Source organism: Coturnix japonica, chromosome 1 (assembly GCF_054131305.1).
Source record: "Coturnix japonica strain WE chromosome 1, WE-NBRP24, whole genome shotgun sequence".
NCBI lineage: Eukaryota > Metazoa > Chordata > Aves > Galliformes > Phasianidae > Coturnix > Coturnix japonica.
Window position 1 is genome coordinate 49609479 of NC_140663.1, and position 24699 is coordinate 49634177.

Here is a 24699-nt window from a genome sequence, read left to right on the forward strand (position 1 = left end):
CCTTATAGTGAGCTATTAAACCCCTATGAAGGGACAGGCAGGTAGGGACACATAGGCCTTGTAGTGTGTGGGCCTACAAACCCCATCCATGTATAATCCATGTATAGCTCCACCACCCATCTCGCTAGGCGCCGTCGGGGCTGCCCTCTGTGGACTACAATGCCCATCATGCCGCGCGGCACAAAGTCCTGCGCGCACGACAGCTCCGCCTCGCTTAGCATGCCGGGAGGCGTAGTCCCCTCAGGGCTGTTGGGCGGGGCGAGAGGGAAAGCAGCCAATAGGAGGGCGGTGGGGGGCGGGCACTCACTCCTAGTGGCTAATAGCGTTCGGGCACCGCCTGCCAGTCAGGACGGTTTCCACGGGGAGCGTCGCGTCACATCGCGCAGCGTTCCGTCACGTCGCGTCAGGGGGCGCGGGGCGGGAGGTCGGGCCCGGCGGCTGCTGGCGTTGGCGGCCATGGAGCTGGGTGCGGTGCTGGAGGCCGTGGACGGGTGTGGTGCTGGTGGTGTTGGTGTTGTCACCGCCGAGGCCGCGGAGCGGGCCCTGCTGCGGTACAACGAGGAGGTAACGGGCTGGGGGGGAGGAGGGAGCCGGGCGGTGCCCGCCGCCACGCCCCGGAGCTCTGCCCACAGGAGCTGCTGTCTCGCCCTGCTTTTCCGCTATGCAATGCAACACGAGGGCTGCCCCGCGGCCTGCCCGCCTCCAGCGGCTGTGACCGGCACGTAGCCCTCGGCGGACGCTTAGGGACAGCGCTGCCTCTGTCCTCCGGGCTGTTCCCGCTGCTCTGCGGGGGCTGAGCCGCCCTCGGGCAGGGCTGTGCCGGACGGCCCCACCTCCCCGCTGCTGGCCCCGGGTTTGGCTCTGGGTGTGATCCGAGCGCAGCTGTATCGAGCCGGGTGTCTGCTGAAATGTAGGGGGTTGTTACAGGAACGAACGTTCAGGCTTCTTGTTCCCTGCATGCGAGAGGGGGTTGGAGCTTGATGATCCCTGAAGCCCCTTCCAGTCCAAGCCATTCTGTGATTCTGTCATTTCCCATATCTGAGGTGAGGGGAAAAATCTTACATAGATTGATGTATTATTGGGTGAAGTCCAAAGGTGGAGACTGCCACATCCAAAGGGCGCTTATCTCTGGAGTCTGCTGGATCATCTGCTTTAGCTCTTTGGCTTCTAAAGCAATGCAAAGGGGCTCAGCTTAGAGAACATCCAGTCTCCTGTGTTTACTCTCTGAGATGACCCTGTGTTAAATGCGTTGTTAGGAAGCGTGTATGTGCACACATCACTTCTTGTGCTGTGTTCTATGCCTTCATAGGAACTTCCTCAAATGAGTTTTTAGGCTTAGGTGGAATTCTCAAGGACGGTGAGAGCTGGCACACTTTCTGCTGAGGGATTTCTGGCTTTTATACAGACTTCTGGAGTTATGTGTGTGGCTCAGTGCTTCTTTTGAAGTAGATCTAAGCATGATGTTTCACTTACTGTGTTTCTTGTTCAGAGCTTTGCCTTAACACTTCCTACATCTATTTCTGTGCGATGTTAATGCCTCAGATAGATTTCTGGGGGGTGGCAGGAAAGGCTGTGTGGAGTTCTTCAGGTTCTAGGTCTTCCTTCTGTTTCTTAGTCTTTTTAAGTAGTAAAATATGCTTTCACTGACAAGGAGTAGTAAATGTAGTTTTAAGGTACAGGGTACTATGGAAAAACTAAGAGAACTCAATGGGAGAACACACCTTGCCCATTAGCAATGATTATTCCAAATCTGTTACTTCTCTTATTATTCCTCTCTTGTTAATCTTCTCCTGGTTAACTACTCATCAGTCTTTGTTACCTACCCTTGGTTGGTGTGTTCTTGAATTTTTGCAGTTCATTGGTGGTGTTGGGAGTCCAGTGCCAAAAAGGAACTCATTTAGGGCTACAGAAGCAGGCTGAGGGAGCTGGGCTTGTTCAGTCTGGAGAAGAGAACTCTGTGAGAAGACCTCTTTGCAGCCTTCCAGTATTTAAAAGGAAAATATAAAAAAGGACAATAATCAACTTTTTACATGGGAAGATAGTGATAGGATAAGGGTGATTGGTTTTAAGCTTAAGGAAGGAAGATTCAGATTGGTGTCAGGGGGAAGTTCTTTCCTATGAGAGGTGCTGGCACAGGCTGCCCAGAGAGGCTGTGGATGCTCCATGCCTGGAGGTGTTCAAGGCCAGGTTGGATGGGGCTCTGGGCAGTGTGGTCTGGTATTAGATATGGAGGTTGGTGCCCTGCCTATGGCAGGAGGGTTGGAGCTTCATGATCCTTGGGGTCCCTTCCAACCCAAGCCATTCTGTGATTCCTGCTACCCTTAGCTTAGAAGTTTCTTCAGTGTCATTAATTCCTATTACTACTGTTCTGCACCAACAGCAAGGTGACTGAAGTTGTTGGTTGGAGACACTTGCTGTTGGGTGGAATGGGGAAAGCAAGCTGGATGACATGGCTGCTCTCTTTAGCTGAGACTGATCTTAGTTAGACCTTTAGAGTTTTGTAACTGAACAGCTGATGTTCATGCATAACAAATGTTATTTCTTTTTTAAACAGAATCGAGCCATTTTCAGATTTGATCCAGCAGATGAGGATAAAAGAAAGGTAAGTAAAATAGGCTGTTGAATTCAATACGTGCTCTGCTTAAAAGTACAGCAAAGGGAAACAAAAACTCCAGCTAAAATCTCTGTCTCAAATAAAGTAGTAATGGAGAAGCCTGTAAGTCATTTCCTGGAGTCCACCTTTGGTGGAAGAAAAATAATGGTACAAAAATTATGCAAGGCAGTTTTTTTCAGTAGACAGCAGTGTCCCAGTGTTTCCTGTCTATGTGAGGTAGTTGGGTAGTAGGTGCTAAGATGAAGGGATAAGTGTAGAGCTGTGCAACTGTAAGGGAGACATTGCTGCAGAACAGTGCTCCTCCAAGGGAAGCTGTCATGGTCAGAGCACATGCTGAGTGTGCGAGGCTGCCGAAGTGAGAAATGTAGCTTGGAGCTGTGCAGGTGTGTCAGGGCCTAACAGCTCCCATGGGATTCATCCGCATCTTTGTGTTTAAGACTTCAACTGCCCTTGACTGCCACCCCCTGTTATCTTTATGACATAATATGTAATGACAAATGTCCATTGCATTTTCAAGACCATGAGCTATGCGTGCAGCAATCCTAGGTTACAGTTCTTTATGACACAGATATCTTGTGCCTAAGAATAAAGACGAGCTAAAAAAGGGCCTTCCAGTGTGTGGTTCAACACAAAAGCAGTAGTGAAAGTTCTGTGAACTACGATATGTGCTTCTGTTGTCTTGTTGCTTTGTTAAATGCAAAGTTATAGCAGGATTTTTATGGGTAACAGCTCTACTTTTGGAAGTTCTGATTGATATTGAATGCTATGGTTGAGTGATAGCCAGCATGACAAAACTATCAAGCCTATGTGTTGGTAAGCTGAGTGTAGTAGAGGTGCAAATAGAGGTCAGTAGTGTTTTATTCAGTGCCCTCAGCCTGTTGCTGTAGTTGATTAGGGTTTCTGGCTTGATAAGAAGTATTCTGAAAGCACCTGATAGAATGTTAACTTAAATTGGCTAAATTCTTGTACATTTGGAGGGCAAATTGTTGTTCATTCTGTGACATTCATTTAAGGCTCAACAGAGGTCATAAAGGAATATATTCAAGATAGTAAGTGGGCTTAACAGTTCTGTACTAAACAATGGGGACATGGCTGGTGCTTGGGGGCTGCTGGGTGTTGGTTGGCAGGTGGTGAGGCGCTGTGTTGCTGGTGGGCAGGGAGTATTGCTGTTGGTTGGTTGGTGGGTCGTGAGATAAGTACATTGCAGCTATATATATTATCAATGTGTTTTTTATTCCATTTTCCTTTTCTGGCTTGGTAAATGTCTTCTTCCTCAACCCATGAGTTCTATTTTATTTCTCATTCTCTCCCTCATCCAGCCTGGAGGGGTGTGAGTGAGTGACTAGCTGTGTGGTGTTTAGCTACCTGCTGGGCTGCCTAATCCACAGCAGAGACCTCTGAGGAGATGCCACTGAAAATCTGTGTGGTTCTAACACTTCAGAAGACGTGCATGCAATTATCAAGTGTTTGGCCTTACTCAGAGCTGACCTTTGGTAATGTGGGTGACAACACCATATTAATTCTTAATCTGTGGAATGCAGGTGGGATCTTGGTCAGGCACTTTTTTTCCTCTGCCTCATCGTGCAGCTTCAGCCATGATTTTAAGGTTGTCTGTGGTGTGATTGTGTACAGTATGGGCGCAGCTGAGCTTTATGCTGTTTCATAGTGGATGCTGTTAGAGGAAGAACACCCCGTGTACGGTGACATGCTGTGAAGTGGGCTGTTCCTTTTTGAGGGCAGAACGAGGCAAGGCTGTTGTGCTTGATGAGCAGATCTATCTGGATGTAGCAGCTGGGCACTACAAGCTTGTGTTCTACCATCTTGTACATCTAGGAGCTGTAGCTTGTCCTGGTCATGTTCTGTTTAATTATGTGTGTCTCTGTGTTGGCCTGTGCTTTGAGCTCCAGTAGTACATTGCTGGTAACCTGGAGAGGGGTCTCAGGCCTGGTGTGTGTGTGTGTGTGTGTGTGTGTGTGTGTGGTACAGCAGGCATCCTGGGTGACTGCTGCTTGGCCTCGTACAAAAAGAAATGTTTTCCTTAGAACCACTTTCTCTTCATTCAAATCTCGGAGTAAATAGGATTAGCTTCGTTCTCTGTCATTTCTACCTTGACAGGCCCAAATCCTGCTTGTGGAATAGTGAAAAGAAAAGCAGGAAAAGAAAATCCTGCTTGTGAAAGAGCTTTCTTGTGCTCTTTGCAGATCTACAATGGGAAGAGAATCACAACGTTGTTGTGGCCTGGAAACTTCTGGCAGCACTGACTTCCTGGTTAACCAGGGCATGCACCTGGAAGGAGCTAAACATTGTTTCACTGGGTGATAAAACAGAGTTAATCTGTCCAAGGGGGTACACAGGGCTGGCTTTTAAATTGGCTGAAGATGCTGAATTTGAGTGTGGGGAAAAAAGGAAAAGCAAGCAGCAGCTCTATATAAGAGCATTATTCATGAGCTACATTCTTACCTGACATTATAGGGTGTTTATGATGTATTTCCTCTTACATTTTGTCTGCTTCACTGCTGGTGTTATTTGAAGCACTTGGTTTTCGCATTACAAAAGCAGAATGGAAATGTTGATAATGTTTGACAGCTCTTCTCCTGTTGTTACAAGAAAGCTGTCTCAGGCTTCCCATGTGGGGTCAGCCCTGTGATACATGAATCTCGAGTCAGAATATCTTTGTGTATTCATAATGTATTGCTCAGGTTGAGTCTGAATGTAACAGATCTGAAACTGAAAGCCACCTTTAGCGGACAAAAATTTCCAGGACAGTTTCCTCCTCACAATGACAAATATTTTAAAGACATCAGAATCATTGATGCTAAATCTGCAAATATATTGTGGGACTCTACCTGCTGCTTAAATTCATGTTGAGAGATTCCTCAAGGCTGTGGGCTGTACTGCATTTGAACTTTGCAAGGATGGAAGCAGTAAAGTATGTTGATGTAGCAAGATGCTGTCATACATAATATAAAAAACCAACCTTGTTGATAGACAGTGCTTTTGGCACTGTCAGGCTTCTGGGAGGTCTGAAGGATCCTGCAGGCACAAAGGCATGGAGCTGCTTTGCTCCCAGTACTGTCACTGCAAGCTTTTAAAGTCTGCTGGTGAGTCCTATAAAAATATTAAGCTTAGACTCACCTGTGGGTATGCTGTGGTATCTAGGTATTAATTGTTCTTGTTATCACTTCTCTGAAATCTGGTAAGGGAGCCCCAGTCTGCAAGGAAAAAGTTACGAAGTATCCTTCATTAATGATAAGGATTTGTTCCAAGTTCTTTTGGTCCTGCCCAGTCCAACCCAGCATTCTTTTTAACTTGTCTTACATTTTATGTTAAGCCCAACTCTCCTTTAAAGCCCTTCTCTATCCACTGGATTACAGAGGCTGTACAGGGCTTCCAGTCTCCCTGTTCAAGAGGGAGAAAAGCAGGGCTGTATGAGTGCATCTTTGTCAAATTTCACCTTGCTTCTCTGTGATGGGTAGAAGGAACACACCTGGTTTGGTTCTTGATGGCACCATTTATAGCGTATGCTCCTGACCTTACTTACGGAGTGCCACCCAGCCTGGGCACAAATGATCAGACCTGCAATTTGAGCCTCTGCCAAAGAGGCCAACCTCCTGCTGTCAGCAGAGGCTAAACAGTGAGATTTCAAAGTGAATCAGACTGAATCCTCAAGGAGTATGAGTGTACACCCTCCCCCACAGGAGTCTATCTGAAAGGCCAGGCAAAAATTGGGTATGGCCTTCTCAGAGGTTATCCAGATCTCTTTATTCAACACAGTTGGATCTAAGCATTAGGTGATATTGTCCTGACTTCCTGAGAAAATGAAACATTGAACTATTTCAAATGTGCTTAAGCTTACTATCTTAATGCCTTGGATGACTGACTCCGAGACATAATGGCAGAATAAAATGATCAGCTTATTATTTTAATGCTGCTTCTCTAAGCAGGAATGATCAGCCAACTTCTTAGTAAGCAATTCCATGTTATCCATCTCTGGTGCTGAAATCTTAGCTCTGATTTGCCAAAAACTTTATTTGTCTACAATGCTTATTTTTTGTAGTCTAGTGAAAATATAACCAAACAGGAAAAAAAAAAAAAATAACATGGAATAACTTTGTGTTACTTGAGAAGCACTTTTGTTTTAAAGGAAGCTTCTGAATAACAAGGAGAGCTGCGCAGACCTACAGCTGTGAAAACTCACGACCAGTTTGCCATAGTTCCTGCTAACGTTTTTTATCTGCAAGTATAGATGCTGCTGTGAATCTTCATGCTTATAGCAAAGCAGAAGATAAGTTTGAAGAACAGGCTGCAATACAGCTGAGTTTAGCAATAGTTGAGCTATGTGACTGGTTGAGCAGATGCATTTGTTTGGGAACATCTTTGTCACCGAACAGATGCAGAAATAGGTTGAATTAAATAAAGAATGTGCTTCTATTGAACTTCAGAGAGAATTTGAACTGAGATTTGGAAATTATGGAAAACATAGGTCAGAAGATGAAGATGAGCTAGAATGATTCCAACCAGTGCAGGAGAAGGAAAGCATGACTTGGTGCCACGTGCCATTTATTTAGGAAAATGGAAACATCGTGTGTTCTGACCTCATAATCCTTGTTAGAGCCAAGGACATTGTGGCTTCTGGTTCATCACTGCTAAGACAGTAAGCATACACTCGCTATGTCTGTCACTTTTGTTTCTCAGCTCTCAAAGAAGGGTGAGGAGAACTGTGTCCAGCTCTTAAAAAACTAACCTTGTCTTGTTTTTAAGTTCAACCTCAAAACTATGGTTAAAAAATAAGGAGTAAAATATGCTGTCTGTGCTCATCTTGCTCTGCATGTGGTATTGCCTCCTCCTGTTCTGTCAGGATGGATGTGTTTATACCTTGGAATACACAAAGAAGTCCTAAAAACACTTGACCTGAAAATAAGTGAAGATGTTACAAAATCAGGCATGTTTCCTGTCTTGTGCTGCTGTAGAACTTTTGTTTTTGTTGGGCTCTTCTGGCAGTTCTGTTAGGAATATACACTGCGACTAAGGAAAGTGGGAAGAAGCAACAATGGGTTTTTTTCCTTGCTTTAATTTAAATGCAAGTGATAAACAAACCTCTTCAGGTACTTAAAGAATCTATGGCAGACTGCAAAATAAAAGTGAGAAAATATTATTAGTAAGATAAGAAACAAGACCGTTGTGTTTCTGTGATGTTTAGCAGAGTTCTCATTCACCTTTGAATTGCAGCTTCTCTAGGATTGAATAATCAATATCTAAATTATTTTTAATTCAATAAAGTAGTAATTTCTGCTTGGGTTCTTCCAGGTTGGAAACCGAATTGCTTTGTTTCTGCTCTAATCCAAAGGCAAATGTGAGTAAAGAGAATGATGAAAAAGCAAAGGAAAATAGTTTGATTTTCTCACAAACGCGTTATTGATGCTGAGAAGCTACAGTTAATTCATTTGGACATAGTGTCATCAAAGTTCAGTGGTCTGAGCTGAGAAAAGTGGTCACGGATTGAGTGTGCTTTATAGATATCTGCTTCAAAGACAAAGAGGAGATGGAAAAGGACCTCACATACAGGCACCCATGGGACCGAAGAGCAAAATTGTGAAGTGCCCAAATTTTCATTAAATTCTGTTGTTGCCAGCTGAGATTGAGCAAGGAAAATATAAGCACCCAATAAGAAGTACCTCTGCTGAACAGATTGCTTTAAATATATAATTAGCCTGTAAACAGAAATGAGGACATGGAAGTAAAGCAATGAGGCTGCTTTGGCCAAAGCCACATAATAGGTCTATGGCTGAGCGAGGAAGAAAATGGAGATCTCCTGTATCTCAGGGTGTTGCTTTTTATGTAGGACCACATCATTCCTTACCATCAAGTGTTTATGCTGTCATGGGAAAGGAGCAGAACGGATTAATGCCTTGCTTGTCAAGATGACAAATAGCTGTTTCTGGGCTTTTCTACTGCACGAGTCTTAGATATTAAAAAAGTTATATAGATCTATTGCTCTAATGACTAGGAAGCTTAGTATCTTGCTCTGAATTGTGGCACGTTTTAGTTACTAATGTAGTAATGTGCTTTTATAAAGAACCTCTATCCTTGCTTATATTGTGGAATCTTTAATACAGCCAAAGTGTCAGGAATGTGTAGGGAATGAAGTACCATACAAACATACAGATTCTTTTTTTTTTCCCTCATGTTTTAAGCAGGTTACCCAGTCTCAAACCGCAACCTTTGTTTTCAGTATCCATCTTAATTACAATTAGTCACATAATTGAAATTAATCATAGGTAGGAATCTTCTACTGCTGAGTTTCACGAAGATTTGAAGCCATAGAGGTGATGGCTTTTATGACCTTTAATTAAATTGCAAGGATAGCCTTCAAATACATGGAGGGAAGTAAAGCTTCTGTCTCCCAAGGTGAGTCGGTGGGAGTTTGTTTCCCTTTGGATCTCTCCCACAGTGTTCTGACATTCTGTGGTGATGCTCACCTAAGCAGCAGGTGGGCAGGGGTCAGGATAAATTGGCCTTTTCCTATCTGAAGTTCTCTGAACTGTCTGTTCAGTGCTGTTGTTTATCACATCAAACACTCTTTGTGACTGTTGCTTCTGCTTGCAGAGTGGAGTTAACTGTGTGGAAAATTCTTCTAACAATAAAGCTAAGTTCTTGTAAGAGATGGAGCTGTGTCCAGGTGCATTGATGGGGAGCCTAGGCTATGTGGTACAAACCAATGCTGCCATAAGGTCGTCAGACGCAGTTTCAATAAACCTCTAACCAAGAATTGTCACATTGCTTGTACAATAGTAAGAGGTGGAACTCACCCCTCGTTCCAACTCCTGCTGGCTAGAGCCAGTCAGGGCTGCTGGGTTGGAGTCAAGGCCTTGTTTGGCTGGGACGTGCTTTTGGGTGGGCTTCACCCTGGGGCAAGCACACTTCCAATTATACTGACTTTGTTTACAGAGTATCTTTTTAACACTCTTGGAGATTTGTAGGGCTTTTTTATCCCTTATTCTTCTGGAGCATCTGTTCTAGATTTGCTCTAGACAACCTTTCTTCTTTATTTTGGCTTTAGTTATAGTGATTGTGGTAGTGAGGCTCTGCTTGTCACAAGTGGAGCTTTTGCTTTGATCTTTGTGTCAGGGTGATGGAGTGCCGTGCTCCCCACCTTTCTGCTGGCAGCAAGAGGTGCTGTTTCAGAGACTGAGACTATTCCCTTGCGCTATTTCTTATTTCTTTTTTACTAATACTACTATTCCTGTAGGCTCTTATATTGTTTTCATATAAACGTATGTTGCATGACACCATTGTGTGAGTTTTGGGTCCTGAGATGACTTCTGCAGCAGGGCTGTCTGGGGCAGGTGCTCCTCTGCTTCTTTGGGAGTTTTCAAGGCAGTGGTCAAGACGCAAAGCTGGAAGGTGATGTCATTTGTATTGCCGCTTACATGAGAGCTTCTTGGTAACTATACCCATATGTAGTGTTACTGTAGTGAACGTAGGGCATAAAAACCATGCAGAGTCCTCTGTCATCCAATAGTCTCTTCTGTCCTGTCTTGTCTCCCTTCTGATCTTCTCATTGCTTCTTTCTGTCATATCAAAGTTGATTCTTTAATTCAGATATTGTTGTTTTGGCCTGGAGATTCTAGGAAGTATTTTTTCTGCATTTTTCTACTTGCCCCTATAGTCACCTCTGTGTAAAGTATTGCTGAATATTTCAACTTAAAGGGCTAGTTGTGTTGACAAAGCAATGGTTTTACTGCTTCACTGAAACAGCCCAAGCATTCCAATGAAAAGTCTCCTATTGTGTTCCTGTGTCGGTCGGAGATGGCTATGATTAACGTGGGAGAGGTTGGTAGATTGTGTTGAAATGGTACAAATGAAGTACTAATACTTGTATGTGGGGCAGTTTTTAAGTTTGCTTTCATTTCCCTCAGTTTCCTGACTGAAACAACCTCCGCTTACAGTTTTGCAGGTTCCTGGAGGTGTGGCTGTTCTACTTCAGTATGGTTTTAAAACCTTTCACTTCTTTCTGGCCTTTTTATTCTCACTTCTCTGCTTTTCAGACCTGAAACTGAGAAACCATTTAACTGGAAACGGTTGGTAGCATCTGTGCTACCGTTTGTGCTTAACACTTTTGCCAACGTTGTTGTGTTTGGATGAGTCTGTGAGGAAGACTGATGTTGGTGATCTTAGGAGGTCCTTCATGATGGTTTATATTTTGAAAAGCTAAGATAGAATACCTGTTTTGCCAAGTCAAGTTAGCTGAAAACTTAAAACTAGAAGCTCAGCAGAAATTGTTTAGCTATTGCTAGTAATGTTTAAATGAAACTGATTAGGTTTTTGTTTGTTTTTTGTCTTTGCTTAGAAACTGTGTGAGGGAATTCTGAACATCCTGGAAAAAGACACAAAAACCTCATGTCAAACTGCCTGTCTGGAAGCGCTGCGGATTCTGTCCCGGGACAAGAAGGTTCTAGTGCCTGTAACCACGAAGAGGAACATGCAGATCCTCATGAGACTAGCAAAGCTGGATACTGTGGAAGATCCTTTGGAGAGAGTGTCTGAATTTCCTGTTATAGTAGAAGCTTTAAAATGCCTCTGTAACATAATTTTTAATAGTGCTGTTGCACAGAAGCTCGGTTTGGAACTGAATCTTGCAGCCATGCTCTGCAATCTTCTGAAAAAATGCAAGGACCAACAGCTGGCTGGTGACATTAAATGCTTTGATTTGCGTCTTCTCTTCCTCTTGTCGCTTCTGCACACAGATATTCGGTCGCAGTTGCGGCAGGAACTACAAGGAGTGCAAGTTCTGACTCAGGCTTTGGAAAGTTCCCTGAATGTAAGATGGACAGGAGAATATAAAACAGTGGAAGACCGCAACAGGCCGCCTTTATCTTTGCAAGAGACAAATTGTGCCGTTGAGGCACTGAAGGCTCTTTTTAATGTAACGCTTGACAGCTGGAATGTCCACAGCAAGGTAAGGTTTAGTTGAAGTGATTGTTCTTTAAATGGGTTTTGCTCAGCCTTGCAAGGTCCCGTACTAACATAAGCAGCAGTTATTGTCCTGGCTCCAGAGCAAGGATTTTAATTCTTTATTTTTGCTACTGTCATTCTAATTGAATTTAGATTGCATTTTTTCATTACAGCAGCTGAGATACTACTGAAATTTTGTATTGGTGTCGTAGCTTTCCTATATGAAAACCCAGTCTGAGAAAATTCCTCCAAATACGTGAATGCTGACTTTGTCATATATTGATCAGAAGTGCCTGGGGAGTTGGTGGACCTCTCCTATGAAGAAAGGCTGAGTGGGGTGGGCTTGTTTAGCCTGGAGATGAGAAGGCTCTGGGGAGATTTCACTGTGGCCTTCCCCTCCTTGAAGGGGATCTACAGGAAAGATGAGGAGGCATTTTACCAGGAACTGCACTGATAGATTGTGGGAAACAGTTTTAAACTAAGAGAAGGAAGATTTAGATTACATCTTAGGTAGAAATTCTTTATATAGAAAGTGGTGAGGCACTGGCATAGCTGCCCAGAGAAGCTGTGGGTGCCCCATCCCAGGAGGCACTCAAGGCCAGGTTGGATGAGGCCCTGAGCAGCCTGAGCTGCTGGGTGGCAGCCCTGCCTGTGTAGGTGACTTGGGAATGGCTTTAAGGTCCCTTCCCCCCGAGTCATTCTGTGATCTTGGGGTTTTAAGAGGTGTTAAGTCTCTAATGCTCATTGCTTATAATGCAAAAATAACTTTTTTTGCTCTTATTCCTACTTAGGCAAAGAAAGAAAAAAAAAAAAAAAACCTCTTTTCAATGTGTTTTCTGTTTAATGGGGGAGTAGCTTGGATGATATAATGAAATAATTGGAAGTGTATGTTTCCAAACAAAAAAAAAATGCAAAATACAGTAGAATGTGTCAAGGAAGACTGTTTAATGAGAGTCCGAGACCTCTGAAAGAAAATAAACTGTTCAGCACTAATTAGTTGGCCAGGAAAAACTCTGTAATGTAGCTGTACCAGCTGGCTGCATCCCTTGAGATTGTGGACTGTAACAATAGAGTAACAATTAAAGCTGTGGAGTTTTACTAGTTTCATTTCTGTTTTTCTGGGCTTGAGGATATGCCCATCAACTAATTTCTAGCCACATGTAGCTGAAAAAACAAGCAGTTGTGGTGTTACCTGGTGAGGTTTCATTGGGTACCTGCCTTTGGTGTAACTGAGGCTTTCTACCACAGATCTTTTCCTCCTTGAAAAACCCACACAAGCAACTATCCCTTCAGATTTTGAGACATTTTGATATTCATATCTTTTCTAATAAGTTGGCTTTTTGGATGATGGCTGAAGTCATTCCGGGTTAGGAGAAACTTATTTCTTGTTAATGGAGCTTATATAATGAGTTCTCACTAAACATTCTTAAAAGCAAGCAACCCTTCAATTAAAGAGCTCTTTGATAATTGTGAACTCTTAACAAGGTATTAGGGGATGTTCTGCTTAGCAGGTATCCCTGTGGAAATATTAATGATCTGTAAGGAAAGTAAACAGCATGTTAATTAAGGGGGCTGAAGATGCAGAGTTTGAAAAGTTGAGAAGCACGTGGGCTGGAAAGTAAAAGACCAGAGAGGTTGGGTGTGTGGGTGGAGAGCTAAATGAAACTCATCATGAGGAGAACCATCTGAAACACTGGAGTTTAATGACTGGAGATGATTTCGAAGTGGCAGAGCCAGACAAGAGCTGCAGGTGGTACTGTTGGCAGATTTGGATGCTGATGTTACATGTGAGGTATTGGGGTGCTCTGTGCGAGGCCGGATACACAAAGAACATATGATGGACGCCAAGAAGTGCTAATAAAAAGGACGAGACAATGACAGACGCAGCTTTGTGATAACATTTACTGGCATTCTTCTGTGTGACTGCTCTGTGGTGAAAGACTGGAAGGAAGTGCTGTTTGAGGAGAGCAAAAGTGGGACAAATAAGGTTGCTGAATGTAGAGAAGTTATTAAAGAAATGTAGAAATTGTCAAGGGAACAGAAGCAAGCGAGCTAAGAAAGGAAACATATTGGGTGGGAGAATGAAACTGTTGGCAGCAAAAGGACTGAGTGAGAATGAAGTGAGCAAAGAATATATGTAAATCTAAACTGATGAAGAGACATCAGTTCTGGGTGTAAACAGAAAAGAAGATAGGAATGTTATGTTAAGAATAGTTGCATGGAATTGGGCAAATAGTTCTAACGGGGTTTTCTATTAGTGGGGACTCGTTTGGCTGGAAGGAGGTCCCCTAGCCTTGTAAAAGGCCTCATTTAAAAGGCCAGCACATGAAAGTACCTTGCATTAAGTGAACTCTAAGGTGAAGTCCTTTTATTGGTAGGGATGGATGTTGTGATCTAATAGGTATTTTCCGTTTTTAATTTTTATTATTCTAGTGACCTGAAAACCTCACTTGCAATCTTCAAAATGAAAAAATATCTTCATAATTTATATTTATATAGAACGAATCTCATCAATTTCGTTACATGGCTGCCATCCTTCGGTACTGCTTATTAACCACGGGCCCCACTGAAGACAAAACTGAAGAGTTGCACAGGTTGGTAAAATTGCAGAGACAGTCTACTGCTGTTATTATTGCAAAAATAAATAAGTCACTTTCACTGATATCTGAAGTGGGAATTTGAGAACCAGTGAAAACTGTAATTTTTTACAGCTGAGCAGTACAGGAGCATCAGACACTTATGCCACCATAGCTTGGCGATAAAACCTGTTTTGCAGCTCTCTTTGTCTGAGACATCAGTTTATCAAAGTGCAAGATCCTTTTCTGATCCTGCAGTATCCAGCAATAAGAATACAGCTTTTCACACCCAGCAGTCCTGGAGGAGTTACATGAGCTTTACTAAAAATCTTGGAAAGCTCTTAGGGATCAACAGTCTTAGTAGGCAGGCGTTAAAATCCCACATCAGAGCCCTTCTCATTTTTTGCTGGCTGGTTTAGAATAATTTAGGAGACTGCTGCAGTGGTAGCCATGACTCGAGTTAGTACTGAGTGTGTCCTGAAAGGCAGCCAGTGTTTTATCTGTGCTTCTGCTTATGGTAGATTTTTGCCTCCTCATCTTCCCAAAGCCAGGACTGGTAGGTCTGAGTTTCCCACTGCTGGGAACATTGAACAGATCCATGTAAGTTCCACAGCTACAGGAAAGAGGGCTTTATAGATAGAGGTAAGCAGTGATGGAGGAAATGCAGTGTTAGTGTGATTTCTGTCTTTTTTTTTGCTTTTTTCAGTCAGAAGGAATATGTTTTGTAGATATGCTGCTTGCATCCCTCCTTATGGAGGTGCCAGATAAAGGCAAGAATTCCCCCCAGTTCTGAGGAGGGGGAAGTAGAGGGAGGGAGGATGAATCACTGCCTTATTCCTTCAGTTGTCTCCCTTTCTCCGTTAAATTCAGCATACCATTGCATTGGCCTTTTCCTGCTGTGCTGGGAATATAACTTTCTCCCTCTGTTAGCCAACTGTATCTAGTTTGTTCAGCTCAAGTTGATAGAAGAAAGCCTGCAAGTGTAGCACTGCTGCCTGTAATATTTGATCTTGATTTATAACACACACAAGGTTGTTGGTTTTTTTCTAATGATAGAGTAGCACAGCACATGGTTAGAACTTTGTGGTTCAAATATTTCAGCCCATCTGCAGAACTGAATTTCATCTCAGAATGCTACACGCTGCAGTGGAAGCTGAATAATTTAGGGTGCTTTTCTACCCCCAGGGTTCATCACAAGGCAGTTCTGGAACAGAAGAGGTGTAGTCAGAAGTTATGACCCTGCAGATCTCAAGGGGTTGGGTATCTCACTGTTATAATAAGCCAAGGAAATCTTTCATTCCAGATTGAAGTTTCTGTAATACTTGTGTTAGCTGTCTGAGCTGTCTGTAGGCAGCATGGGAAAGCAGGTTGGGTCAGTTTGGCTGCTAAATGGGCTGGGCTCTGACTATGGGGTCCTTACTGCAGTGCTGAGGTGAGAGTCAGAAAGAGTTCAGCTTCCCAGTCTGCATCCCAACCAGCGGTAACACAGTTATTAAAATGTCATTAGAAATAGAATGAAATACAAACAGACTTGAATGCAGTATCAGGAAGCATAAGTATATTACCTGGAATTCCTGTTCACTTCTGTAAGTCTGCAAACCTGCAGAATGTAAGATGTGCAGCTGAAGGGTTTGGACGACCTGCTATAGTGTGTTGTATGAGTTGTGCTCAGAGTGTCTGAGTTAAGGATTTATTTTATATGAGCATTAGGTATTCGATACATGCCCTTAACTGTGTTGCACTGCTTGTTGGTTTGACTTATTTTCCGAAGAAATAAGCAGAAGCTACCTACAAAAAAATCCCTTAACTAATTTAGTACCTGCTGTTGGTGTCATTATTGTGGTTCTGTCCTGTCATTACGTAACGTTTGAATATGAACAGCTTACAGCACCACATATTAGAGTGAGTGCCGTTTATGCCCACTAACAAGGCTTTAATCAAGGCATTCTGCAACTGTAAATAGGCCTTTGCTTCTGAATTTGCATATCAGGAGGGGGCTGGGAGCATGAGTGGGTGGATGTCATGTCCCAGTGATTAATGATCTCTGGGAAGCCCAAAAGGGGAGAGTAATATACGCAGTATTTCTACCCCCTGGAGTAGGAATGCAAACACTATTGTGCAGATCTGTGCATAGTCACTGACTTCCTGGTAGCTGGAGAATTTCATACACTCCTCTACCACAAATAAAACTGTCAGTGAAGTGACAAAGATCAGAAAGCTGGACTTCATTTGGTGAAAAGAATAGCTCAGACACAGTGATCCAGAAAATTAATTTTGTAGGTGTTTGAGAAGTCGGTTGTTTAATAAGGAACTGGTTAAAAAGAGAACTTTGGATGAAAGGATGAAAGCCACCAAATATTTGTTGAATTTCAGTCTGCTTTGCTTCTAACTCTTCCCAAAATACTGGAGAGGAGCGACTTCTGCGCTGTAGGAGATATCTTAAACAAGAATGAGGATGATATTTTTCTTTTCCAAAAGAGCAAGTTGACTGAAATTCAATGATTAGAAGAGCAGAAGGGAGATAACGTGGCATGGAGCAGCCGCTCAGCCTGATCAGACTGCAAGGAGCACATTTGGTAGATATCCTCTTGTGTCATTGCTGTTTTGCTTTCTGACACATTATTCATTTGTTAGAATTGTATGAATAACATAAAAACTGAGTGCAGCTTCTATGTAAATACGATCTAAAGCATTAACTGAACTGAGAAGCTTTCTCCACTCTTGGAATTCTCGGTCACTCTTGGAAACATCATTAACCCGTAGGTTTTTTGATAGCTTTGAGACCTGCTTACCTAAAACCACATTGTTCTGTAGTATTTGTAAATGCATCCTTTTAAAACTGCAGTTGGGCATCAACATTAAATAGTGACAGTTATAAGTTTTGCTACATCTGTGTCATTTAGCCTCCTTCAGGAAAAGTACAGATTCTGATCTGTGTAATGAGAACAGGACAGATAGCAAACTTGAAGGATATGTGACAGAGAAGAGTTCCTTGCAAAGCTAAGTTCCACATTATACTCCACTCTGGATTGCAAAAGCTGCCAATTGCTGTATGTTAGCGCTTGGTAAGTAAGCCTGATCTTTCTAAAGTGTTAAAGCATCCTGTATTTCCTGTATACTACAAGCTGAGGAAAAGTGAAACCGTTCCAGGGAACCTGAGAAATTACCACCACGCTCCACTCAGGTATGGAGGGAGAAGCTTTCCATGGCATAATTCTGTCAGAATAATGACAGGACATGGCCAGATTGTAAAAGTTTCAAGGAGGAAAAAGCTCTGAGCCCTGCAAGTTAATGTGAGAGTTCCCCCTGCTGTCCTGCCAGCTCAGCTGCTGTAAAGTAGTGCTGGCGGCTGTGCCTTATCCTAGGGGTAGTGCTCTGTGGGGGCTAGAGGTGATGCTGCACTGCTGCACTAATGCTTTTGGAGCTTTGTTCTTTTTCCTTGTTCGTTCTGACAGCTTGCACTCAGGCATAACGTGTGCCACCTTCTTTAAAGCGCAGAGAATAGAAAATAAAGCATTGCTTCAGTTGCAGGGCCTTTTTGTTGTTGCAGTTGTACAAACAGTATGGTAAGTTGTACTGCTTTTGCTTCTTCCAAATAAATAACAAATTCTAATAATCTGTTTCAGCAATGCAATCAACCTCTTAAGCAATATTCCCGTTTCTTGCTTGGATGTCCTTATTAGTCCATCATCCCAAGAGGAAACAGATATAAAATACAATGGTATGAATATGGGAGCAATCCAGATTTTATTGGATTTCATGGAGAAGAGAATTGACAAGGTATGGCCTGTGAAGATTTTTGTCAAAGGTGGCTTCTTGCATTAAATTAAATAGTGGATCTCTATTATGTTTGTAAGAACTTTCCAGGCAGTGTTAGGAAAAATATGGATGTTGTTGCTTGATTCTAGATTGTGAAACACTTTGAATTTGAGGACAAATTCCTGTGAATACCTGAAACATGCTTGTGTTTTTCAGGCCGCGAGCATTTGGCTCTTTGTTGATATCTGTGTGAAGTTTGTGATTTGATCATCACAGGGCTTTATTGTAGAGCTCAAAGGATTTGAAATGCACGTTAAGAATGCTTTTTGTTTGTTTTTATTTTAGGGAAGCAGCTACAGAGAAGGTTTGACTCCTGTTCTCAGTTTATTAACGGAATGCTGCCGAACTCATAGGAATATCAGGAAATTTATCAAAGCTCAGGTATGTAAAATAGTCATCGAAATTCAAACAAAAACTAATGACAAATGTCCTTACATCTGCACATCAGTGCAGGGCACTAATACCTTCAAAGCACTGATGGTTTCCTATGAAATTACCCAGAAAGTTCTCTCTCTGGTATTTGTTTTTTCCATTGTGTCTCTCACAGCTGTCAGCTATAGAAATATTTTTTTCAGAGTCATGTCAATCAATATATAGTATAGCCTGTGATCCATGGTAAATGTTGCGAGCTGTTAAATAATACTGGAGATGTTTTAAAGCTCTGTTAGTTGGGAGGTCACTGTGGTAGGAAAAAGCCCAGTAATATCTGACCCCTTACATCCATTGTGTCAGAAACACGTCAGTGCTGTTGATCGAACTTTATCAAGCTGTATGGCAGCCAGTTGAGACTACAGGCATTTTGGTCACTTCTCCTTGAGCTTTAATTTTACTTCAGCAGGCAGGAATCTTGGGAATTGAAACTTACAAACCAAGCATGGATCTGCTGTTCCACTGGGGTAAAATGCTGACCTTCATTACTTCAGCATCTCTTAAAAGAGCCATTAAATACAGTGCAGACCCTGAGAGTTTCTTCACAGGGAAAAGTGATTTCTGTACTACGTTTAAAGATTAAACAATCACATATAGGCTCAGTGTGGTGGGTTCGGGGGGTGTTATTTGCTGCTTTTCCTGAAGTTGAGGAGAGAAAACTTAAAACATGAGCAAGGAAGGGACAGCGGAGACCAGCTGAAGGATGTGTTTTTCCTAACCTGTGATGCTTTTTGGTTTGCATCTTAAACGCCACTCCCAGATCAAAGCTGTGCCTGAATTCATAAATGGAATCTGTAATGGCAATGAGCGTATTTTGCATATATTGTCCACTTCTTTCACCAGGCAGTGTTTGGAAACCCATTTTTGTATAAATATTTTGTTTGCAGCAGGTCTTTCCTGGAACAGTCTTTCTTATCTGTTAAACTTCTTTACAAAAAAAAATACAGAGCCAAATATTCCAAATACAAGTTAGAAAGTGAGGCTGTCTGCCTATTTGTACTAAATCTCAGCATATAGGTGTCGGGATGCAACTGGTTGCTTTCTCTTCCCACAGGAGCACTGTCTCATTGTGCAGGAAATGGATGGGTGCTGCTAACTGCGTGGCCGGATGCTTGATATTTTAAGTTACTTTCGTAGTTAAGTGTTGGCCTTAGGCTTTATTTAGTGTGCACTATTCAAATTCTGATCTGAAGACAGAATGATTAATTTCCTCATGGCACTCATCATGGTGTTAGCTTTCAACTATTCTGAAAACACAAATTCAGTCTTACAGCACTTTGGGAAATGGCAGTCATGGTATTATCCCCTTTGGGGAAAGTAAGCAGGGACAAAGTGTTTTTGCTAATTATTTGAGTACTTAGATTGGGGAAAAAAGGACCAGGCCCCGTCCTTCTCAAAGAAGTCAATATGTAGCATGTAAGTATCAGCTCCCAGTGAGTCTGATTTCAGTAATGGTGCAATAAATTTGCACAGAACACAATGTTTTGTGTTAAACACCTGGAAAACAAAGAACCCGCAGTTCTTATTGGCAATTAGTGACAGGCTTGGTTTTGTTAGCTAGTAAAACGCGGGTGATCTGTAATTCTTACAGAAGTCTTCCATCTACCAAATATTTGGTCTTATGGCGTAGGTTTGTTGGCTGGTCATGTCATGTCCTGTGAATGCAAAATAATCATCATAATCCGGGGCTTGAGTTTGAATGTACTGACATAGAGAGGCTGAAGTTAGGTTGCCAGACCAAACATTTCAGGCACCTTCTTGCTTTCTGGAGGGTTAAAGTTAACAATACTAATGATATATAGTGAGGAAGCAGTGTATTTTAGGATATGTTAAAAAAGAGTATTTCCTCCAAATCTTTTTAAAAGCGAGCTTCGGCTTTTAAAGGAGTGAACAAGGATGAGCTTCCTTGTTCGCATATGGGGACAGTTTTTGAAATCCTTGTTAGCACTTGCAGTATGACTGACATTCCTGCTTTTTCACTGTAAGTGTACTTGCTGCTCTGTACAAATTATGCATCATACTAAGCTTTATTCTTAATGCTTTGCCAGAAACTAGAACAAAACAGAAGAATCTAAGATCATAAGGTGGCTGTTGTCTATAACCAGGTATTTTGAGACAGACAATAATGCTCTTAAACTGCTCCTAGCCCTCCTTTCTCAAATCTGTGCTTGAGGTTCAACATGCATTTGCACAGGACAGCAGACCAGAAGGGCAGAGTGTGTGATGGAGGAATAGTTGTTACTGGTCCATGTAAACACAACTGGGTTGCTATTATATTAGTCCCTTCTTTAAAGCAGCAGAACAGCAGTATTTTCTTGTTCTTTTTACAGTGTTTCTGCAGAAGTTGGCTAAGAATTTCCACGCATTCTATGTCGTTGTTTTCTATTTTTAATGCTGCTAGGTTCTGCCTCCGCTACGAGATGTATCGAGTCGTCCAGAAGTTGGCACAACAGTGAGAAACAAGCTTGTGCGCCTTATGACACATGTTGACCTTGGAGTAAAGCAAATTGCAGCAGAATTTCTTTTTGTTCTTTGTAAAGAGAGAGGTATATGTATATATTTTTTCTTCTCCCTTTCACTTAAAGTCGTGCTGTAATGTTTGCCTCTTGCTGTAACTCTTTTGATTTTGGCAGAACCGTATGCTTTTAGTTTTGTAGCTAATTCTAAGCTGAATAATCCTTTGTATCACTCTTTGCAGTTGACAGCTTGTTAAAATATACAGGCTACGGTAATGCAGCAGGATTGTTGGCAGCAAGAGGCCTGTTAGCAGGGGGAAGAGGAGATCATTGGTACTCGGATGATGAAGATACAGATACCGAAGAATACAAATCTGCAAAGCCCAAGTATGGTATTGGTGTAAATTCTGCATTTCCTCTTGCAGTCAAGATGTTCTGACATATTTTTTCCCTTTCCCCTTTTACAAAGCAGCCAGTTTTTGAATTACATGTGCTTATATGGACTACTGTCTCTTCTCAGCCTCACAGCTGAATTACTGAGTGACCAGCTTCACTCAGTGTCCAGAATACACTTGGGTGGCTCCAAAGAAAAAATACCCTCTCTGATAATGATTTAATTTCAGTAGGTTGAGTTACATAAAAATGAAATGCTTGCCAAGAAGAAATAAGAACTATTCAGAATGTTTGTGGATGGCTTAAGAACACAGTGTTAGAGGTTCAGAATATATGTGTTGTCCATTTAAATGCTACCTTAAAATCTAAACTAGACTGTGTGTTGCTCTTTCCTCCTCTTAAGAAGGCAGGCAACTTACATACATTTTTTCAGTAGGAATGTAAACTATGTTGTCTTTTTACCTCCAGCATTAACCTGATCACTGGTCACTTAGAAGAACCCATGCCTAATCCAATGGATGAAATGACAGAAGAACAAAAAGAATATGAAGCTATGAAGCTTGTCAACATGTTTGATAAACTTTCCAGGTATTGTATTGTAGCTGCATTGGATGGAGACATTTTACATCCCAGTTCTTTGCTCTTTACTGAAGTCTGCAGCTTCAAATAGTGCTATAATTAACACTGCAGAATTAGGGCCGATTTCACTGCAGAGGAGAATGTTTAATACTTCAAAGGAAAGAGTGATATTTTACAGGACCTCAGAGGAAACCCTTTTTGGAAAGGATTGGACAGAATCAGGTGTCAATGAAACCTGCCTCCTAAATGGGTAGACTGATGAGTAATTAAAAGAATTTCTCATTTTGATGTATGAGGAAGTGCGAGACAAGCGTGCCTGTTTACCCCAAGTCAGCAAGCAGGATCTGATGGTAGATATTTATGTCTTGCTGCTTATCTGAAGAACAATTACTGCATGAAAACAGCTGTCAGCAGAAGGAATGAGTTATCTATTAGAGCAATTGAAAGGGAAGATACAATTAGGAATTCATAAGGACTTAGGGTAAATGCAGACTGGACTACAAAGGAGGCTTTAACATTTGTTCTAGATGGATATGGTAATGCCATAAAATAAACTGGTGTGGTATGTGATATGTTGTCGATACGTGAAATTGATTGTTTTTTTCAGGGAACAAACCTGTATTGTTGGTGATCACCCAATACTTGTAGGCATACTGGAATGGTTGCTTGTGCTTTGTTTTCTGTGTAAGCAAAGTATTGTGTTCTCAAGGAACACCTTATGTAATACGAATCCACCTCTGGTCTGAGCTGTAGGAATTTAGGTAAATTTGTAAGCGAATCATTTTTCAAACAAGGGGATAAAGATGAAGATAGAAATGTTTGTGTATTGTGCAGTCAGTGAATATTCAAATAACAGGTTCTCTTGAGAGATGTTTCAGCCAACTAAATGTTTTTACCTGTCTGCTAAGGATTGTAGAAACAGCAGATGCTGTGGGTGATTCTGGATTTCCTATTAGCTGGCAGAGTCTGAAGTATAAACCGGAGTGTGAGCAGGGAAAAACTGGAGACAACTGGATCAGTGAAATAATTGAATACTTGAATACTTTATCCAGGTTATTTGTATGGGAAGCAAGTGTCATAAGTTAACAGTCTTCTTAATAAAGAGAGGAAAACTGCGTGTGTAGTTCTAGTTAAACTATTATGTAAAACCAAATGGTTGCTACATTAGGTAGAGAATTAAGATGCTGAGCATTAGGAATAGCATTATAATCTGTCTAAAAGCTCTACAGCTTTTATTGTTTTTTCTTTAAAGGGAAGATGGAGAGAAACAAAAACTGAAGACAAGTCAGTTGCTGTCACTATAGCAGTCCACTTTAAGTCCAAATGGCATTACTGTAGCCTAAAAGCCTTTTCAGTTCGGAGGGCTGCTGTGTTGTGTGCTAAAAACTGACAATATCTAAGCAGCTGGTGCCTGGTGTCGCTCCTTACCCTCTTGGCCAGTAGCTTTGCTTTCACCTTGGGCTTTTATGTCTCACTACATCCACCTGCAGTTCTTACTGTAGTACTGGGACTGCAAGATCTTCAGGGCTGCAACTCTTTCTGCTGTGTGTTTGATTGGTTTTTAGTGTAGTGCTTACTGCAGGGCAGTTGTGTTGATGTGTGACCCCTGTAGGTGCTGTGATAGCTTCTTTTACTAGGGAAAGGTATGGAAAACACTTGAAGGACTGACAAACTCGCTTCCTCTTCTGACTGTGGGTATTGAAGGCAATCTGCCATTGGGTTGTTTTAGACTTTAATGACTGGCTGTTATTATTTTTGAAGAGCTACCTGAGGGACAGCTTGAACTTCTCAGAAAACAAATGTGCAAAGCAGCACTGTGTCAGTGCAGATATATAGCCTGCCATTAATGGCTGCTATCTGTTTACACTGTACCCTTTTGTATGAGTTTACTGTGAGTAATAAAGGGATGGTTTTGCCCTTGTTGCATAAGACGCCAGTGGATTTCTGCTCTCCATATTTCTCTTCAATTTTGATCATTGGCAGTGGAGATTTGAAATTACTTTGAGGTGCTGTTTTGGTTGTTTCGGGTCATGTTTCCAAGGCTTTTGTTTTCTCTTAGGTTGCTGGTGCTAAGGCCTGTTCATGAGGCAACTGACACTCAAGAAGGGTAAATGTCAAATAATCACCTGGTTTTATCAACATGAATAGGGGGAAAAAAAGCTGGAAACTGCTTGTGAACCCATTTACTCTGCCCAAACTAACACTGGCTTGGGTGCTACAAAAACTTATATGGAGGCTAAACGTTTGCTCAGATTTGGCTGAATGCAGTTACTTTTTGAAACGATTAAAAATGTGTTGTCAAGATTTTCACCCTCATTAATATTTTCTGCTGCAGCACTTGGTAAATGTGTATGTTACTTAGGGTAGGTTGCCGAATGCCTGAACTTGGCCCTAAAGTAACTTCATGGGCTTTGCTTGTGGGAAGAATAGATGGTGGCTTGCTGAGAATTGTCAGGTAGCTGTAAATCAGTGCTTCTTCTACATGTGGTGCACATCTCCAAGTCTGCAAACAGATTTAACTCAACCTCTATTATTTATTTCCTTCACAAAACATCAAAGATAGCCAACTTAAGTTATTGTTGTATAGTATTCTGTCTGTTTATATCATAGACTATTGGAAATAGTCTCTGTTAATTAAAATGTTTGAAGAAATATGCTAACATTTTTTTCTATTATAAATGGTAGGTGGAATTGTATATTAATTGACTAATTTAAAATGTCAGGATGCTTTTTCCAAGCCAACCTTTTATTAATAGCAAGAATCCTTTTGCTGATGAAATGGTCTCCAATTATCACAGCTTGGGTTTTGTTGTACATTCAACAGAAGTCAACAAAACAAGTAAGAGAACCTGCCTAAATAAGCAGCCATACTCATTAA

General features: G+C 41.8%; 1 protein-coding gene across 8 annotated transcripts in view; it reads left to right on the forward strand.

The window, feature by feature from the left end:
* The first annotated feature begins 400 nt into the window (after nt 1-400).
* The window catches only part of RIC8B (RIC8 guanine nucleotide exchange factor B), a 28608-nt gene continuing 4309 nt past the window's right edge, over nt 401-24699 (forward strand). Inside the window, exons 1-10 of one of the 8 annotated variants that reach the window (XM_015863959.3) lie at nt 401-564; nt 2555-2602; nt 10965-11573; nt 14069-14163; nt 17772-17925; nt 18250-18345; nt 20795-20939; nt 21092-21236; nt 21711-21830; nt 23881-23928. In XM_015863959.3, the coding sequence (XP_015719445.2) occupies nt 457-564; nt 2555-2602; nt 10965-11573; nt 14069-14163; nt 17772-17925; nt 18250-18345; nt 20795-20939; nt 21092-21236; nt 21711-21830; nt 23881-23928 (1568 nt within the window). In that variant the 5' untranslated portion in view covers nt 401-456. Of the gene's footprint in view, nt 565-609; nt 1044-2554; nt 2603-10964; nt 11574-14002; nt 14164-17048; nt 17206-17771; nt 17926-18249; nt 18346-20794; nt 20940-21091; nt 21237-21710; nt 21831-23880; nt 23929-24699 lie in introns of those variants that run through there. The other 7 variants (XM_085539309.1, XM_015863969.3, XM_085539334.1 and 4 more) reach the window with 7 other exon arrangements.